Source organism: Lampris incognitus, chromosome 16 (assembly GCF_029633865.1).
Source record: "Lampris incognitus isolate fLamInc1 chromosome 16, fLamInc1.hap2, whole genome shotgun sequence".
Lineage (NCBI taxonomy): Eukaryota > Metazoa > Chordata > Actinopteri > Lampriformes > Lampridae > Lampris > Lampris incognitus.
The window spans coordinates 22,848,068-22,866,585 of NC_079226.1; the positions used below are offsets into that span (position 1 = coordinate 22,848,068).

The 18,518-nt window shown below is 46.3% G+C and overlaps 1 protein-coding gene across 1 annotated transcript in view; it reads left to right on the forward strand.

The window, feature by feature from the left end:
• The window catches only part of kidins220a (kinase D-interacting substrate 220a), a 49,492-nt gene that overhangs the window by 30,165 nt on the left and 809 nt on the right, over positions 1-18,518 (forward strand). Inside the window, exon 24 of the mRNA XM_056295389.1 lies at positions 14,470-14,648. Within this exon, the coding sequence (XP_056151364.1) occupies positions 14,470-14,648 (179 nt within the window). The remainder of the gene's footprint in view (positions 1-14,469; positions 14,649-18,518) is intronic.

The following is an 18,518-nucleotide window of genomic DNA, read 5'->3' on the forward strand; positions in this document are numbered from 1 at the left end:
CACAATTCACTAGCGCCCGGGACTCCTGCGGCAGTGAGGTGTCAGAGAAGCTCACTGTCAGCCAGTCAGCCGGCTAGAGTCAGCAGCACACACACACACACACACACGCACATACACCTCATCCGGTGCCAATGTGGACGTCACCGCCTCATTAGAGCTCAGGCTCTTTGCTGTTTCTTTGTCACAAGGAAATATGCATCCTCTTCTGTTTATCCAGGCAGTACAAAATAGTGACACAAGGACTGGAATCTGGGAGGAGAAATGGCAAAGTATGAGAAATGTCTTCTTCGGTAGGGACAAACCCAGATAGTGTGGGAAGGCCCAATGCCTATGGCTGTTGGTTATTGCCAAATTGCTGAGCCTGATGATTTTGGTGGTTGTTGAAGTCACCATCACATTAATTACAATTATAAGTCTTGATATAAGAGGAACAAAAAAAGTCTTACTGCAGTTTATATCAGCATCTGAACTAGTTTTAGTTACAGTAGACATTTTTAAAATGAGATCAGAGAGAAATGTTTACATGCGGCTAAAATGTAGGATTAGTGGTTGTGAAAACGCCAACCGAAATAACAGTTATAAACAACTAAACATGCAGCTCGAGTGTGCTTTTACACTACATCTAACTGTGTGGACTACATGTGGCAGATTGGCATTACCACAGCACGCAATAATGCTTACACTGTTCATTAGACATAATATAGCAACCCTCTTATTATTTTGGACCAACAGCCCTGTATTTCTTTATCTTGCTGCTCATTGGGTATCTCTCCAAATGGCTGCTGTGTTCTGCAGCGGCCGTCGGAGATCTGGCCTTAATGATGATGACAGGAAGCCTGGAATAGGCTGCACGCAGACGCCTCGCCAAGAGCCCTTATCTATGGTGCTGATCTACCACCGATAAGAGTCAGGCGTCCCTCTCTCTTCCTATCTGTGCGTCTTGTCTCTCTCTGCTCTTGCCTTCCTCTTTCTTGTAGACTAAAGCTCTTCAGGCATGCTTGTTTTGTGCAAGTCTCTCGGTTTCGTTTTTTTAACGATAGACAGACACTTGGACCAGTCTGTCAGACCTGCATGCAGCCTGTGGCTTACTTACTCTCTACCTGTTTGTTTGTCTGAGGAACAAACAGCTGTGTCTCCTAGCGTCTGTGTTTTGACCACCACCCTACAGTCATCAGGCATGTGCGCCGGGCAGCGTGCATTTACACATTCACACAGCGTGCCTTTTGTCTTACAGGTATTGCTGAGCCTCTCCTGCCCCCAACATTCAGCTAACTCTGATGGCTGTCTGTGCGTGGTCATTACCTGTCAGTGAAACCTGGTGGCGCTGCTCCTATACGCTAGCTCTTCTTAGTTCTCTGCAAGAGTTAGGCTTAAGCGTATGTGTTTTGGATCAGTGTAGTCGCTCACTATGAGTGTTATAAGCAGAACACACGACAAAAGACGAAGCGGAGGCTTTGTGTGTTTATGTTTTGTTTGTATGTGTGCATGCGTGTAGCTGTGTGAGATGCTGTGCTCAGCCGTTTGTACCCAGCAGAGCTGCACGCCCCCTGAGCATTACTAAGTGAATATATTAATGGTGAAGTGAACGTGGGGGTGAGTCAACTCCTTATAGGTCAACTGTCGCCCTGCATCTCAGTCATAAGGCAGAGCGCTTTTCGCCTGTGTGCGGTGTTTACTACAGCGCACACAGCATCAGCAGCACTGCTGCAGCTTACAGGCCGTAGCACACATAAATAAACAATATTGTTTGTGTCTGTAGAGTAGTTTCCAAAAATGTTTTTACCAAGGTGCTTTTGGTGCAGTCGAGCCTATTTTGAGCAAATGCTTTGCTCAGAATAGGCTCATTGTTAGCAGATGGTTACCGGCAAGATTTCAGATATCTTCCTCGAGACCTGACAGCATTTAAAGTCAATTAAACCATGTCCTGCAAAACCACACACACACACATTAGGTGACTGACAATTTCTTTTCAGGCCGATACAGTACACACAACAACCTGTCTTTTTTTCACTGTGACAGTACGATGTAGCTGACCCCTCAGAAAAGAATGAAAAATAAAAAAACACACACATCCCCACCCTTCCCCTCCTTCGCCTATCACACACAAACACACTCTGTCAAAAAGGCTAAAAGCTGTTTTTAGCAACTTGCCTGGCAGCAGCTTGCATGCTTGAGGGCCTGTGAAGTGTCATTTTGGGACACAGCGAGAAGCAAAAACGTGTAGCAGTAATTCCTGCTGCCGCAGTGGACCAGTTCAGCCATCTAATCTGATGGAGAATGTGTGTAATCGGTTAATAACCTCAACCATTTCTATCATTAACAGTAAGGCCAGGGCTTTCCAGAACTCCTAATGCAGGGTAGCAGGGGAAAGACTGTGTAACAAAGATGGCTCTGTCTTAGGGGGACATTGGCTCAAATCAATCAAGCTCATGTGCACGCACAGACACACACACACACACACACACACACACACAGACACACACGCACAGTGTGGCTAACGTGTTTGTCTCACCAGTTCCGCAGGGAAAACTACAAATTACACTTGGAGCAGCGCGCCAGCTCCACATCCCACCTAATACACTGAGAGAAATTGAAGAGAAAACAAAACCAGGAGTGTTTTGGGCAGGCCCTCATATTTGTCACTGTCATATTTACAAGCCTAAATCGGTGTAGCAAATATTGTTGTTTTGATCACTGGCATAGTGGAGCATTCAGAAATGTCATCTACAGCATCTCTATCACTTGTCTTTGCCCAAGTCAGTGGTTCCTCTCGTCAGTTGTTATTATAAATTTAAAGGATCAAACCAGTGTTTTTGTATTTTTTTAGCCAGTTTTTTTGTTTTGTTTTTTTTGTTTTTTGGCTTTTGAGATACTTAATTGATCCCCATGGGGAAATTTCCCTGGGCGCTGCACGGCAGCTGCCCACCCCTCCTAGCTACACTGCTAGGATAGGTTAAATGCAGAGAGAGAATTGCCCCACTGAGATTTATAAAGTAGTAAAAAAAGATAAAAAATAAAAAATAAATTACTCTGCATTTAACATATCCTAGCTGTGTAGCAAGGAGCTGTGTAGCAAGCACCCGAGGACCACCTCCAGTTCGTCTTGCCATGCCTCGGTCAAGGGCACAGACAGCAGTATTAACCCTAACATGCATGTCTTTTTTTTTTTTAATTTATAACAGTTTGCCTATATTTTACATTACTCCTAACCATTTTCCAAAGCATACCATAACATTTAAAATTTTTTGAATGTGTTTTTCTACCTTCCAGTCCGCCACTGGTTTCTATTCATTTCAGTAAGATATGAAAATCCACTAGCAGAGAATGGAAACTTGCATCGCAGTGAACATTACATCACCTCTATTTGTTTGACAAAAAATGTGTTATTGTTGTGTTGTGGGATAATGCAGTTGAAGCCCCAGAAAACTTCTAAAAACAAATCCAAAACAACAAACAAAAAACAGTGTGGCTGGTCGACTGAGCAGGCTCCTGCTTTGCCCTGCTCTGACATCTGGTGCCCTTTCTGTGCCAGGATGCCCCCACAGCATGCAGGAACGTGTGTGTTCCTGGTGACACACCTGAATCTTCTCTTCACTTTACACACACACACACACACACACACACACACACACACACACACACACACACACACACACACACACACACACACACACACACACACACACAATTGAGATAGAACATATGTATACACAAATCACACATAAACCTGGTACATGTGGTACACATCCAACACATACACACAGACACACTCACATCCCTAACTTTCACACCAGTGTGGGAGCATATGTCACCCCCAGCTCCGAGAATCAGTGTAAGTAGTCAGACCCCGTGACGTGAGCTGCGTTCACCAAACCTACATTTGCACACTCGCACACAACATGGGTGCAGAAGAGATCCTGTTAGTGAAGTAGTTTTTTCACTGTGGTCCAATATTTTCTCAGTGCTTTTTTTTTTTGCCTCAGTCTTGCTCCAGTTGCATTTTATGTTGTTGTTGTTGTTTGGAAAGTGCTGTATTGATCCAGTCCATTTCCAGTACAAACCGGGGGATGCAAAATATTGTATCAGCAGCGGTTTGTTCGGTAGCAGATTTTTTCCCTCTTGAAATATTTGTAATTTGAAATGTCATACTTGATTTCTGTTTTATTTCTTTGTCGCTGAAAACTAAAAGGTGAGGTCTAAAAAAACCCTCTCTGTCCGTGTCATGTTGGGAGAAACCAGCCTGACTGTCTTACGTTCAACTTCTCGTCCTCTCCGTGCTGTTAGCCCACTCCTGCATTCACTCACTGAACAATCCCTCTCTCTTAGATGCGACTGGGGCCAAACACTCCTCTGACCCTTCACCCCCCCCCACACACACACACAGCACCACCACCACCATGACACTTGAGATGAATACTTAGCCAAGCCATTCAGTCTTAATTAGAGAGACACTTCTCCCAAGTACTGAAACATTAAGATGACACTCTCTTCATTCAGGATTACTTTAATTGGCACAATTATTGTAATTTGGTTGCAATTACGTGCCGGGATAAAAGCACTGTTCCAAAGAGCAAGCGAGTGATTCCCTTCATGCGGAATCCTTTAATAAGCTCTTAAATACCCGACCATGGAAAAAAAAGAAGCCACAATCCATTTCTATTCTTATGATGAACACTTTTGAACTTTTCCTGCCCTCAAATGAAAAGTGAATTTTTGTGTGTTTTTTCTGTGCTATACAGGTTGTTGTTCAGGCCTGTTTCCGTGACATTCATGACAGTGTGTATAATCTGGATGTGCGGTGAATGCTAATAAATTCCTGTCTCTTTCCCTCCTTCTCCCTATCTCTGTGTCTCTGCCTTGTCTTTGCTAAGGGAGCCTATTGTCCCCTGAGCTAAAGCCCTCTTGGAGTTATTTTGGTTGAAAATGGACAGAAACAGGTAATTCGATCTCTCAATGTGACGCCGTTTGCCAAGAGGCCCTAAAGCGTGTGTGAATTTGTAAAGGATGGTGCGAAAACCATCTATTTTCCAATAGAGCCTTGGCTCCGTCCCTGATAGGAGATGGGCTTTCTTTATTGAGTTGACACACAGGGGCCACCGACAGACTGCCTGACTCAACTCCAGATAGGAGGGACACGGAGAGGGACACAGAAGGGGAATTGGAAGTATGGTTGGGAAGAGATGGAAACAGAGGAGTCGGGAGGGGGGAGGAATTAGAAAGATAAGGCAGAGACTTAAAGAGGCAGTAGAAAGGAGGGAGTGATCAAACAAAACGAGCTGTAACATCGGGGTTTTAGGGGGCAAATGGAGTTGCTGCAGTGTATGCGTGCTGGAGCAGACCAGGCCAGAAACCAGCAGGATTGTCATCGCAGCCGTTGCAGGATGTTGCCGTCGGCGTGTCTCTGTCCCAGGTGTGTTTTGAGCCTTAGGTGATGTTGCCACTTGGAACAAGGCGGGAGGATGTCCAAGCTGCAAGTCCACACATAGAGTACACACACACACCGCCCCCTGGCTCTCACATGGTCATGTTTATACAGTGGGAGAGGTCCTCTACTGGTTCCTTTCTGCCCATCTGTTGCGTGTGTGTGTAAGTGTGTGTAAATTTGTATTTTTTCTATACGTGTTGATTAGGCCTATGTCCCTGGCCCTCCATCCCTCAGGTGTTTGGCTGTGGTGACTAAGGCATGAATCAGCCTCAGCCAGCTCCACCACCAAACTCCCACTGAGCTGCTCAGAATGGTCAAAAAAACAACGGTAGCCACAGCCAAGGTGTGCAGGTGACAGGGGAGGGTGGTGTGTGTCTGTATGTGCGCACATACTCGGGGCAACTGTTGAAATGAGTTTACATTGTGTGCGCGCGTGTACGTTTGCGAGTGCAGCCTACCACGTGTAGATGGAAAAAAAACGTCATGCAGCATTCTTTGTTAGCAAATCCTTAAAGCCCTTTCATTCGTGCTCATAAGCCCAGGTTGAAGGATTAGGCTAATTGATCTGAAACAAGAGAACTACTTTCTTTTCCCATATAGAGAGAAGCTGCCTTTTTAATACAAAACACTACGAGCTGTTTAGAATGGACCAGAGGCGTGTGCTCCACCTTTGCTTGTTCTGAGCTCTTTAGTTGCAATGTAGTGACACGCTGGATCAAACATTTACATGATTTTTTTTTTACCCCCGATTTTCTCCTCAATTGTATTTGGCCAATGACCCCACTCTTCCGAGCCGTCCCGGTTGCTGCTCCATCCTCTCTGCCGATCCGGGGAGGGCTGCAGACTACCACATGCCTCCTCCGACACATGTGGAGTCGCCAACCGCTTCTTTTCACCTGACAGTAAGGAGTTTCGCCAGGGGGACGTAGCACGCGGGAGGATCACGCTATTCCCCCCCCCCCCGAATGGGCGCCCTGACTGACCGACCGACCGACCAGATGAGGCGCTAGTGCAGCGACCAGGACACATACTCAAATCCGGCTTCCCACCTGCAGACACGGCCGATTGTGTCTGCAGGGATGCCTGACCAGGTTGGAGGTAACACAGGGATTCGAACCAGCGATCCTCGTGTTGGTAGGCAATGGAATAGACCGCTACGCCACCCGGATGCCCACATTTACATGATTTGATGATGTCAGGGAAACACTGACATGGACAAAAAAGTGAAGTGACCAGAGACAGACTGATGGAGAAAGAGAGAGTCAGAGACACACACACACACATACACACACACACACACTCACACACACTCACACACACACACACACACACACACACACACACACACACACACACACACACACACACACACACACACACACACACACACACACACACAGAGCATTGCAGAAGGGGAAAGAGAAGAAGACAACATTCAATAGAAGAATGAGTGGACCAGGGAGCCAGACATCCATACTCCCTTTTCTCTTATGGATGGGAGCTTATCTGTGATCTCTCTCGCTCTGCTGTCTCTTTGTGTTGGGAGTGCTGGTGTGTCACTGGATGATTATAAATAGCAGCACAGGGCTGCGATGGGGTCAGCGCTGACCTTTAAGTGGACACCAAGGCTCAGAACTCAGACCACTGAGGAGGCACACTTGACCCCCAGTAACACCCAGAGACACTCGCTTGCATCAGGGACTCCCCAACTGATGTACCAAAGGTCAGTGAAGGTCAGACCATATGTGCATGTTGGAGTGTGTGTGTGTGTGTGTCTGTGCCCGAATGTGTGTCTTTGTCACGAACAGATCGCGAATATTAACAAGGGAAGTGCATAAAAAAACAAGGAGCAGTATTGAAAGAGCCACACCATGGGCTGCCAAAGAGAACACTCCTGTCTCTAAAAGCCCCCGACAGGCGGGACAAAAGAAAATGAGCCTACCCAGCCTTTCCAGGCAGTCCGGAGGATCACTGGTGTCCCCCCCCCCCCACCACCCCTCCCCCCTCGCCGCTATTTTAAAGCAGCTTATAACACTGCACATGATCATGCAGCCAGCCACTGTAATAGCTCATGGATTTAGCAATCAGATTTGTCTGTGAGGGTTTCTGGAACGATAGGCCTTAAGTTCTGAGTAAGTTCCTTAAAATCTGGCGCCTACGAGGCTTTTCCTCTCTGCCTGCTACTGATACAGGAAATGGAATTGTGGAACGATTGCTAAGAAGATCCGGTACTCTATTTCACTACAAACCTCCCCGTATCTCTCTCTCTCGTGCTCTCTCTCTCTCTCTCTCTCTCTCTCTCTCTCTCTCTCTCTCTCTCTCTCTCTCTCTCTCTCTCTCTCTCTCTCTCTCTCTCTCTCTCTCTCTCTCTCTCTCTCTCTCCAGTCTTCCTGCTCTGTTGACTTTTCCTTTTCCTTGTCTCGTCCTTCTCCTGAGGTAAAGGCCAGCCTGATTATGGCAAAGGTGATAATTCTGATTATTTTACCAAATATTGTGATAGCAGCTATTAATCCCGAGAATTATTCTCAGTCAGATTCAGGGAACAAAATTATCTTGTTCCACGTTCAAAACTTACCATTGTTCGTTTCTTTTTTTACTTGAATCATTGCCTCCTTTTTCCAAAAGCATCCTATGTTGGGTTTCTCTTTCTTCCCCATCAATAAATGCCAACCTCTTTTGTTTTGCATGAGCACACATTGCGTACTCAAAAGGTTGCGACTGGTCGGGCATTACTTTCTGGTCAGAATCGTGAGGTTTTTACCTGAAAACGTGACATCAGGGCATTTTAACTCTGCATCAAAAATTACTCCAACCGTCCATTGCCACTATCAATCAACCACATGCTCTGATAGGCACCCCACAACTCAGTTTGGGTCAAGAAATTTTCCTTTAACGTTTCTCCCTACCGCCAAGGATTCTCTTAAGATTACCGTTAAGTACTTCTACCTCTTCTGTGGCCCTAGAATAGTCCAAACATTTGCCATTCACATAAATCACAAAGCTGAGGTTTAGCATACTAATATTCATCAAGAATGAAGCCTTAGTTACTCTGAATGGAGAGTTCAGTTAAGGTTTTTGGGGTCTGGAACAGTATGGCTCAGTTTTGTGTGCTACACATGAGTTTAATCAGCATTTCAGGGAAAATGCTGAGTCCTGAGCCCATTTCAGCGAGAGGCCGCCCGATTCGAAGCCACTCGGTTTTATCAGCCTGGTGTGTTTCCCATTAGCCTGCTTGTCTCTGCGGTCCGCTTTGGGATGCAAAGGTCCAGCTTAGTACATGGGAGTTGTAATTACTGGACCAAAATCTGCGATGAATGTATATGGAAAGCAGACACCATCATAAGCTGTCAGTTGGCACTGCCCAGAGAGAGAGCGAGATAGAGAGAAAGAGAGAGAGAGAGAGAGAAATCGGAGAGAGGGCGCTCACTCTTCTTTGCAGCATTTGATTCAAATCAAGGAATACGTCTGGATTTTAAGCAGACAAAGAACATGGCGTCGTCTAAAGTGAAAACATATTTTTCCTCTCCCTTTCTGCCTTTGGGGTGGCGGAGGACTTGGCAGCTCCTCATGTAACAATAACCTTTCTCAGCATTGATGCTGTACATCCACGCGCCAGCCAGTTGGCCTGTTGGCTTGCCCACTGTTTGCCCGCTGTCAGCCTCCTTCTTTCACCCATTTGGATTGCAGACACGTGTGCCAGTGGGTCCGACATGACTCCGACTGGGAGAGGAATGTGCCGGACCTGGGCCTGTTTGGCTGCTTCGCCCACACACTGTTCACATTGTTGTACCGGCCCCAACAATCACTGACATTGACTCTGTTTATGAGCTTCTCCAAAAAACAATTTGTATGGCATTTGTCTCTTCAGTGGGCATTCTCTCTCTCTCTCAACCTCTCTCTCAACCTCTCTCTCTCTCTTCCTTTTGACTGCCTCTATCTTTCTCTCTCTATGGGACTCTTCATGGAAATATTTGGCAGTGTGGCCTGTGGCTCTGTGTGCCTGTGCCGTCCGCTAGCGCAGAGGGTGGCTATAAAGCAAAGTCAAGTGGCACATTCAGACGACCAGCGCCCGTAGAGAGGATAGAGGGCGGAAGGGATAGAGAGATGAATTCTGCTCTTTCCCATTAGCTGCAGTGTGTGGGAGGTTGAGAGGAGAAGAAAGGCAGTGCTCGAGTCGGCTTTGGGACCTATTAGCATTTGGATAAGCTCAGAAACCTCCCGGCGGCCACACCACACAGACAGTGGCTGGGCCTCAGTGCCCATGCTGCTGTAGCTCTAAGCTGGGTTCTGTCAATGGAGCCATTGTGAGAGAGCCATTGCAAGGATGCCTGATGTGTTTTATCTTCCCTTGTCCTCAGTCTGTTTAAAAGTAAGATGCTTCCTCGGCACACAAACCAGTGCATCCATCTTGTCAGCTGGTGACTGATTGCTGATAAGAACGGCTTTGTTCATTTTGCTTGTCTCATCTGTTCACTGTGAGGAAGGCTGGCTGTGTCAGAAGCGATTAGTGTCAATTTCTTAATGTCAAGACCAACCACTCACCATCAATTGACTGAAAAGGATGTCATTTGAAGTGTTTAAGCCTCATTGACAATCTTTTGTAGTCATCTAATGGGTTTTGTTTGTGCTGTAGTGCCAGGCTGAAACTGCAGTCAAACACCCTGGTCTGTATCACCAATCAATTAATGGTCAGCATTTGATTAATATTTTATCATTTTCTGAAACTTGCTATCTTTTCATCTTTCTCATGTTTGTCTTCGCTTCTCTTCTTTCTTCCTTTAATGCAGCTCCTCCCTCCTCTTTCTATAATAATTTCTTTCATCCCCTCATCCCTTCAGTCAGCCATCCATTCATCCACTCTGCACTCCTGGTGATGAAAGCTAAGATGCTGTACCTGATCTCCCCAACCTCTACCATTGTCCTACAAAGCTGTTATTGAGATGTGAACTTCATGTTCTGCGGCTGGTCAGCCTCACCATGTCTCTATAGGCCAGAATGTTCCTAACATTCCCATTCAGCTGGGAATGTTCGGAATGGACCTCTGCCTCTCTGTTTGGGTGTAGCTCTGTGATGGATGATCTTGACTTGTTGCTCTCAGCAGTCCCTAGTTGTCTTTGGAATATGCTGCTGTCTGTGTGACTGTGTTTGCATTGGTACCACCGCGTGCCAGAGCAAACACATGAATCATTCAAGTATGCGCCGTTGTTGCTAGCAGCTTGTGGGCCACTGCGTTGCAGGTGCCGGGCCATTTTGACTGGTAGCACCTTTGGGCTGATTATTCTCAAAAGTAGCTCTCTGCACAGCATCATAGGCTATTCACGTTGTACATCTAGAGTTTCTTTTTGTAAAGAGCATTGCCCGAGCCACACATTGATGCCCACTTTTCCATAATGATTAGGTAGCTGCCGCTGGGTATTTGCAATTGCCATCAGTTTCTGTGCCAGTTCTTGATCTCCATTAGTTCTTGTTGTTTTTGTTGTGAACTGACAGATGCCCTTAGCGCATGAAACTCTCAGTGAGCATGCAAAAAAAACGAGGGCTACTTTATGTGTGCTTCTTTCAAGAGTTCAGTTTCTCAACCTCTGAAACGCCTCTGCTTATGAAAAAGCCTGGCCCAGCACTTTTAACCACTCTCCATCCACCTTGAAGCCTTGCAAGTAAGAAGAAGAAGTAGTAATATGTAAAGCCACACATGCCCTTGAGCTTCTTCATGATTAAGGCATCGAGTACATGAGGGATGTGATGTAGCTAAATGTTTATGTCATGAGACTGAGTCGCAGATGTTTAATCTATGTTCACACTCTCTGGGATCTTATTTGTAAACAATGCAAACAACCAGCTAAGTTATTTTAGACTGAACTATAAACAGACGAATTCAGAGATGTTTTTAGTATAAAAAAGGAAGTGCCCTGTGTGTGTGTGTGTGTGTGTGTGTGTGTGTGTGTGTGTGTGTGTGTGTGTGTGTGTGTGTGTGTGTGTGTGTGTGTGTGTGTGTGTGTGTGTGTGTGTGTGTGTGAATCACTGGCTCCTGTTGGTCTGTGTCTGTAGACTCACAAATAAACAGCAGTAAGCCAGCTGGAGATGGGGGGGGGGGCACAAGCTTTTCTCAGTCTGTACATGGGTTAATACGGTTCATGGGAACCAAACATGCACGCGCGCATGTATGTAGAGACTCACACTGGCCTTCATCTACGCCTTTGAATTCCCCCATATCCCCTATCCAGGTGTCTGCTGTGGACAGTCGTGTGTGTGTGTGTGTGTGTGTGTGTGTGTAGCATCTGTCCTGTGTCCTGGTCAGCTTCCCCAGTGGAGGTCACATGAGCGGGAAGGTCGTGTGTGTGCCAACATGGAGCCTCCCTGACCTTTTGGGTCCAGTTAAAGGTTCTTATAGAGCACAGACTGAGAGGGCTTTGTCCACTGGAGCACAGCTGTGCCTCTCTGTCCTCTCACAGCAGCTTGATTTTCCTCACAGTCACTCTGCCCATCAGTCTGTCTGTCTGTCTGTGCATTGGCTGGGTATGTGGTTGGATGACACAGATCAACCAGGACCGCTTTACTGAGATGCACCACATTTCCTGCGTCGGGATGTCACATGACTTGTAAATAGTAGAATGAGAATGGGACACAAAACCTGAACCTGACCAAGGCGGTGCGCTCAGGGTGCAGAGGGTTACTTCCTTGATGGACAACAGAGCTTACGCTGACTTAGGTGGTAGAGATTTAAAGGACCTTAAATTCCTGGCCAGAATGGCACACTCAGTAAATGTACAGGCTCAAGACGATGCCTGTGTTGTGCAGGTAGGCCTAGCAGTTAGAGGTCACAGGTTTGGCCCCACAAATTGTATTTTCCTGTCGACATGCACGTATCCCTTGAGTGTGATCACGAGCCTCTTATGGGTGGCTTATTGTAAGTCATTCTGGATGGGAGTTTGTGCAAAATTACCGGACAAGGTAAAAAAAAAAAAGTATGTGCAAACAGCTTCTGCTTTGCCCACTCAGCAGCAGATTTACCTACAGCAGCCCACACAGGTATGTGAGTCTCATCGTCCAAGGATGAACCCTAGATATGGGCCCCATTCCTACTATCTATGTTAGGCTAGCTAGTAGTTAGCTTATCATCTAACAGTGCTAACACGTGTTGGTCTTTAGCTAAACACTGACCTTAGCTAGTGTGTTGCGTTGGTGGTGCTAATCAACTAATCAAGTCACTGAAAGAACTAGTGTTGTTGGTTTGCTAAAGCAGGTCAGGGCTGGGGAAGTACCCAGCTCTTCAGTGAGTGTTCCCACAGCATACCAGGGGACAGACAGACAGGGGAATGGATGTGGCAGATGAATCAGGGTTGGTTGGGGAGGGAGGGATGTAAGGGAGACGAGGGAAGAGAGGCTTCCGCTGAGAAAATGACGAAGGGAGCGAGTGAGACACTGGGAAAGAGTGAGAGAGCGATGATTGAGCAAACATTTCTGCTCCATGCTCGAGTCTCCTCATTCATCTGATAAGAACAACCCACTCCAGTGATGAATGGACCCATGTCATAAATCAATCTCGTATTTTCATGTCTGAATGATAGGATTAGCTAGATGTACTTATTGCTGCCGGCCAGTTAGTGTTTGTTTCCCCTTGTTGCTCTGGACTCATGTCAGATTGGCTTTAATGAAAGATTTCTTTTTTAACCTTGTGCAGTAGAAATTGAATTTGCTACCATGAAAGCATATCAACATTAATGTTTGCAAAGCTACAATAGCCTCTAAATAGCATTTATTTTTATAGCTTTTGCCTCAAATTTAAATCTTTCTTGTAACTATTTTCCTTAAAGCTGTAACCTTTCATGTTGCATGGTTTTTGAGTTATTCTGAGTTAGATGTTTATTTTTTTCTCAAAATTGATATTCTGAAATAACTGTGTGTTTTATTTTCACTGGTGTTGACATCGGAAAAACTAAACCATGCAACGATGGAACAAACTCCTGAAATGGCTGTTTACTCAGAGTGTGTGATAACAAACATACTAAATGTGGCAGCCCCTCATGAAGCGATTCCCTCTGCTGATTGCTAAATTACCCTGATTGACATCTTCTCAGGTTTCCTGCTCTGCGAAGAAAAGATAACATCCCTCGCTCTATCTGTCCTCAAACATCCTCCCCGTTGCTATCTTGCCTGCTCTAAATCCAGTTATCTCTCCTCTCCCATGATGATGATGACCGTTGCATATCTCTGTCATCTTAACAGAACTGCTCGGTATTTCCTCTTCTTCTTTCTTGTCGGATTGTCATGCTCAACATTTTCTACCCTGAATAAGACTTTTCTCTTAAAATGCAGACAGTGTTGTGTGTCTGATATGTGTTTCACACATTCCATTGACCCTATTTTTAACATCAGTGTTGTGTAATTAATTGCCTGTCACTGTTATCCTTTCAACAAATGATAATTTGAGAATTCAGCAGTATTGAAGCCCCCCTTTTTCTCCCCAATTGTACCCGTCCAATTACCCCACTCTTCTGAGCTGTCCCGGTCCCTGCTCCACCCCCTCTGCTGATCCGGGGAGAGCTGCAGACTATCACATGCCTCCTCCGATACATGTGGATTCACCTGCTGCTCCTTTTCACCTGACAGTGAGGAGTTTCACCAGGGGGACGTAACACGTGGGAGGATCACGCTATTACCCCCAGTTCCTCCTCCCCCCTGAACCGGTGTCCTGACTGACCAGAGGAGGCGCTAGTACAGCAACCAGGACACATACCCACATCTGGCTTCCCACCCGCAGACATGGCCAATTGTGTCTGCAGGGATGCCCGACCAAACCGAAGGTAACACAGGGATTCGAACCAGCGATCCCTGTGTTGGTAGACAACGGAATAGACCACTGCGCTACCGGATGCCCCATATAAGAATGTTTAATAGCCAAATTGATTACTTCCCCAAATCACTGAGACTTAATGTGATGGAAAAAAAAATTGAGGCCAGTACAGTATGTAGCAAAAAGCCCATTTTAGATATAGTCTGTGTACCTCAAAAATTCTCATCTCTTTATCTCTTTCTCTTTCAAGAATCTCCAAGAACATTCCCACCACCAAAGATGTGGAACCCCTGCTGGAAATTGATGGTGACATCCGCAGCTTTGAGGTCTTCCTTTCCTCCAGGACGCCGGTCCTCACTGCCCGGGACGTGGAGATGTTTCTGCCTTGCACTGTCAACCTTGACCCCAAACTCAGAGAGATCATCGCAGGTCCGTTATGCTCTCGTCATTATAACGCATACATTTACATTTACACTATATGGATTTTAGTGCCTATGTATTAACTCAAGCAACCTGCAGTGGGTGAAGTGATGCAGTAAGCTTAATTACAACACCAAGTATATTAAGTAAGTAGCTAAGTGGAGGAAGCTCGACAAGCATAAAGTTAGAATCCTGAAGGTCATCATTTTTCTTTAACTCAGTGATGATACCTTTGGTGATGTGTGGTTATTGCAGTGGTATTTGAGCAATCCCAAAGAGCGGTTCAAAATGAATTACATCAGCATCTGTCTCACTGCTGAACAAATAAAACATAGATGTGAGTGTTCGCTGTTGATATTGCACTATGTGTTGGTACATTTTGATATGTATTATGTGATATGATATGGACGATTGCGGCTCGAATTCGCGTTTGCAGAGGCCTCACCCAGTACCAGTGTGGGAAGATGGCAACACAAACTTGTGTTTGCGGCGGCTTCACCCAGTACCGTCTATGCGGTGTCTGTGTCCATGTCTGTGTCTAAGTTTGTGTCTTTGTTTGATGGCTGGGAGAGCTGGCGCTAGATCAGCTGGGAGAGCTTGGTCTACCTCGTGCTGTGGGCCCAGGGACCATGCCCCTGCCCAGAGCTGTGCCTGAGGAGGAAACACACAGGGCAGTCTGACAGCACGCGGAGGCGGGGCAGGCTAAGCTAACTGCTAGCCCATGCAGACCGACAGTTCTGATAACACCGAGGGTGGTCTGGCAACGCCCTCGCCTAGCATTGACTGTGTTTTTGGTGTTGTCGTGTGGAGTGTGGGGAGGTGTGTCGAAGGTGTCTGGCTGGGAGAGCTGGTGTTGGATCGGCTGGGGGAACCTGGTCTGCTGCGTCCAGTGGGCCCAGGGACCACGGCTGTGCCGGAGCAGCGCCCGAGAAAGAAACACCTAGAGTGGTCTGACAGGATGTGGAAGCGGGGCAGGCTAAGCTAACTGCTAGCCTATGCAGACCGGCGGTTCCGACAGTCATCCTGCATTCGTTCTCTTAGACCAGCGGTGGCTAACCATGTGCCATGGAGAGCCATGTGTATGCAGGATTTCATTCCAACCTGACTCCACACCAGGTGATTTCACTGATACAGTCTTCCTCTTTGTATTGGTTGAAGGGTTGCTAATCAGTGAACTCACCTGGTGTGGAGTCCGGCTGGAATGAAAACCTGCATACACATGGCTCTCCATGGCACATGGTTAGCCACCCCTGTCTTAGACAGTGGTTTTTTTTTTTGTAGGTTGATAACATGTGTTCTTGTAATTTATGGACATGTGTTTTTGTCTTTATGTTGCACTGCTGTGGGCTGGGGGAAACGATATTTCGTTTTATTTCATGTACGCAAGTACATGAAATGAAATGCCAAATAAAGTGTTCCTGGTTGCTGATATTGCACTATGCCATATCTGCTTTTCAGCCACAACAGCTTTGGTTGCTCTTCAAACTTGTAGCTAGCTGTCGCCTTCTTCTGCATTTGGTTGCAGTGCCTGGAGACACAAAACACATGCACATTTTAATTTTTCCCGAGCAAGTCCTACTTGGTAGTAATCATTAAAATAAGCATTTTGGACCAGTTTTTGCCTTAAATATAGCAGTGATAAAAAATATCCATCTATTATCTGAACCGCTTATCCTGCTCTCAGGGTTGCGGGGATGCTGGAGCCTATCTCAGCAGTCATTGGGTGGCAGATGGGGAGACACCCTGGACAGGCCGCCAGGTCATCACAGCCCCCCCCCCCCCACACACACACACACCCATTCATACCTAGGGACAATTTAGTATGGCCAATTCACCTGACCTACATGTCTTTGAACTGTGGGAGGAAACCGGAGCCCCTGGAGGAAACCCACGCAGACACGGGGAGAACATGCAAACTCCACACAGAGGACGACCCGGGACGACCCCCAAGGTTGGACTGCCCCGGGGCTCGAACCCAGGACCTCCTTGCTGTGAGGCGACCGTGCTAACCACTGCGCCATCGCGCCACCATAAAAAAAAGAAACATTTTTTATAAAAGAATATTATTATATGTATTTGCATGTGAATCGTTAGGATTATAACATTAAAGTCCACAGCCACCAACAATACTGTCTGTTGACACACACACACAGGTATGTAAACATGCACTGTAAAACATATCTTTCTAAAGAGGCTTAAACTTGGCAATAGATGCCTGTCAGCAGTTTCTAACCACAGACCCTGGAGCTTCTCTGGACATGTATTCTGCACTGGATACAATCTGACTGGCTTATTTAAAAGTCTCAAGGGAGCACTTCAGAGAGAAAAGTTCACAGCATACTACGGCACACTAAGAGGCTTCAGACCTGTTTCATATATTCAGATTTTTATCTCCTCATCATATCAACAACAAAATACATGCGGTCTCTTTGCTTCCAGACTTCATTGGGTTCACGCCTGAAGGCTGGAGCGGAAATTTGTTTGTGCCACCTGTACGTTGTTGTTGTGTTTTTTCTGAAAGAGTGTTTAAGATATGAAATTAAAAAAGTAAATCTGTGGCCTTCAAGTGAGCAAAGGAGTGCTTTCATCTTCAGATAGAAAATTATTCCTGCTTTAACCAAGCACCCCGATAAAAAAAACCAAAACACTGTTGTGTAGAGTACATACAATCTATATTTATGTTTTGTGACATGTTTCAGAGGTTAATGTGGTTTAAAAGTACATAAGTGGGTTCTGAAAGTACAACGAAGTGGAAAAACTTTTGGTGACGGCACAGTGAAACAGGAACTGTGTCCCTTATTAATTGCCAATCTGTTTTAACAGGAATGGGAACATTTTAAATATCACATCATGGAATTGGATATTATCTGCAGTCACAGTTACCAGTCCCTTCTCCTGCTGTATTCAGCCCCACATTTTGCACGAGGGTGACGTGACAGTGCATCAGTATGTTGCCTGCAGGCCAGAGCTGCACTATGCATTAGTTGCTGTGCGTCACTCTCTATTCAGCATGCACAGGAGTGTCAATGACGCCTAGTATGAGGCCACTGCATCATTGTGTTATGAGACCACAGAGCGTGTGACACTCACACCACACACACACACAGGCACAGTCTGTACAGTTGAGCTAAGGTTGAGTCACGGCAGCCACAGCTGACCAAGGTTTTCAACCCGATGTCCAGTCTGTAAATATAGGGCGTTGAGGCTAAATGTGTGTAAGTGTTTATATGCATCCACAAAGCACGTGATTATTTGTGTGCCTGCTCAAAAGTGTGTGGGTGTTTTCCGCTTCACACGTGTCCTCAGAGAGCAGAAGGTGACCGATGGTTTTGCCCGGTCTCTCTCCTCTCTCTCTCTCTCTCTCCTCTCTCTCACTCTCTCTCTCTCTCTCTCTCTCTCCTCTCTCTCTCGTCTCTCTCTCTCTCTCTCTCTCTCTCTCTCTCTCTCTCTCTCTCTCTCTCCCCCCCCCCCCCCCCCCCACTCTCATACAACACACACACACGCTCATTTCACTCACTTATTTGCACACACACACACACATATCGCACATCACTCCTGTGACCATCAGTGCTTTGCAACCCAATGTCCTGTGGCCCGGATGGTGGGCAGTGCCGTCAATAATACCCGCCCATGAGTCTGACTCACATCATAAGGCCCCCATTGTGTTCTCAGGCTGGACTGGACCTCGCTCAGCATGTCATTCAGTAGCCACTTGTATAACCAGGAGACATTCTGGTGCCTGCTTCTGTCTCTGGTTCTTACTCTCCATGACTGCAATACAGACCCGCACTGTTCTGTAGCAGGCTTGTTTAACTTTTATCTGAGGGGTAGGGGGAGTAGGGTTAACCAAGACTCCATGGTCACTTCCCAAATGGGTCT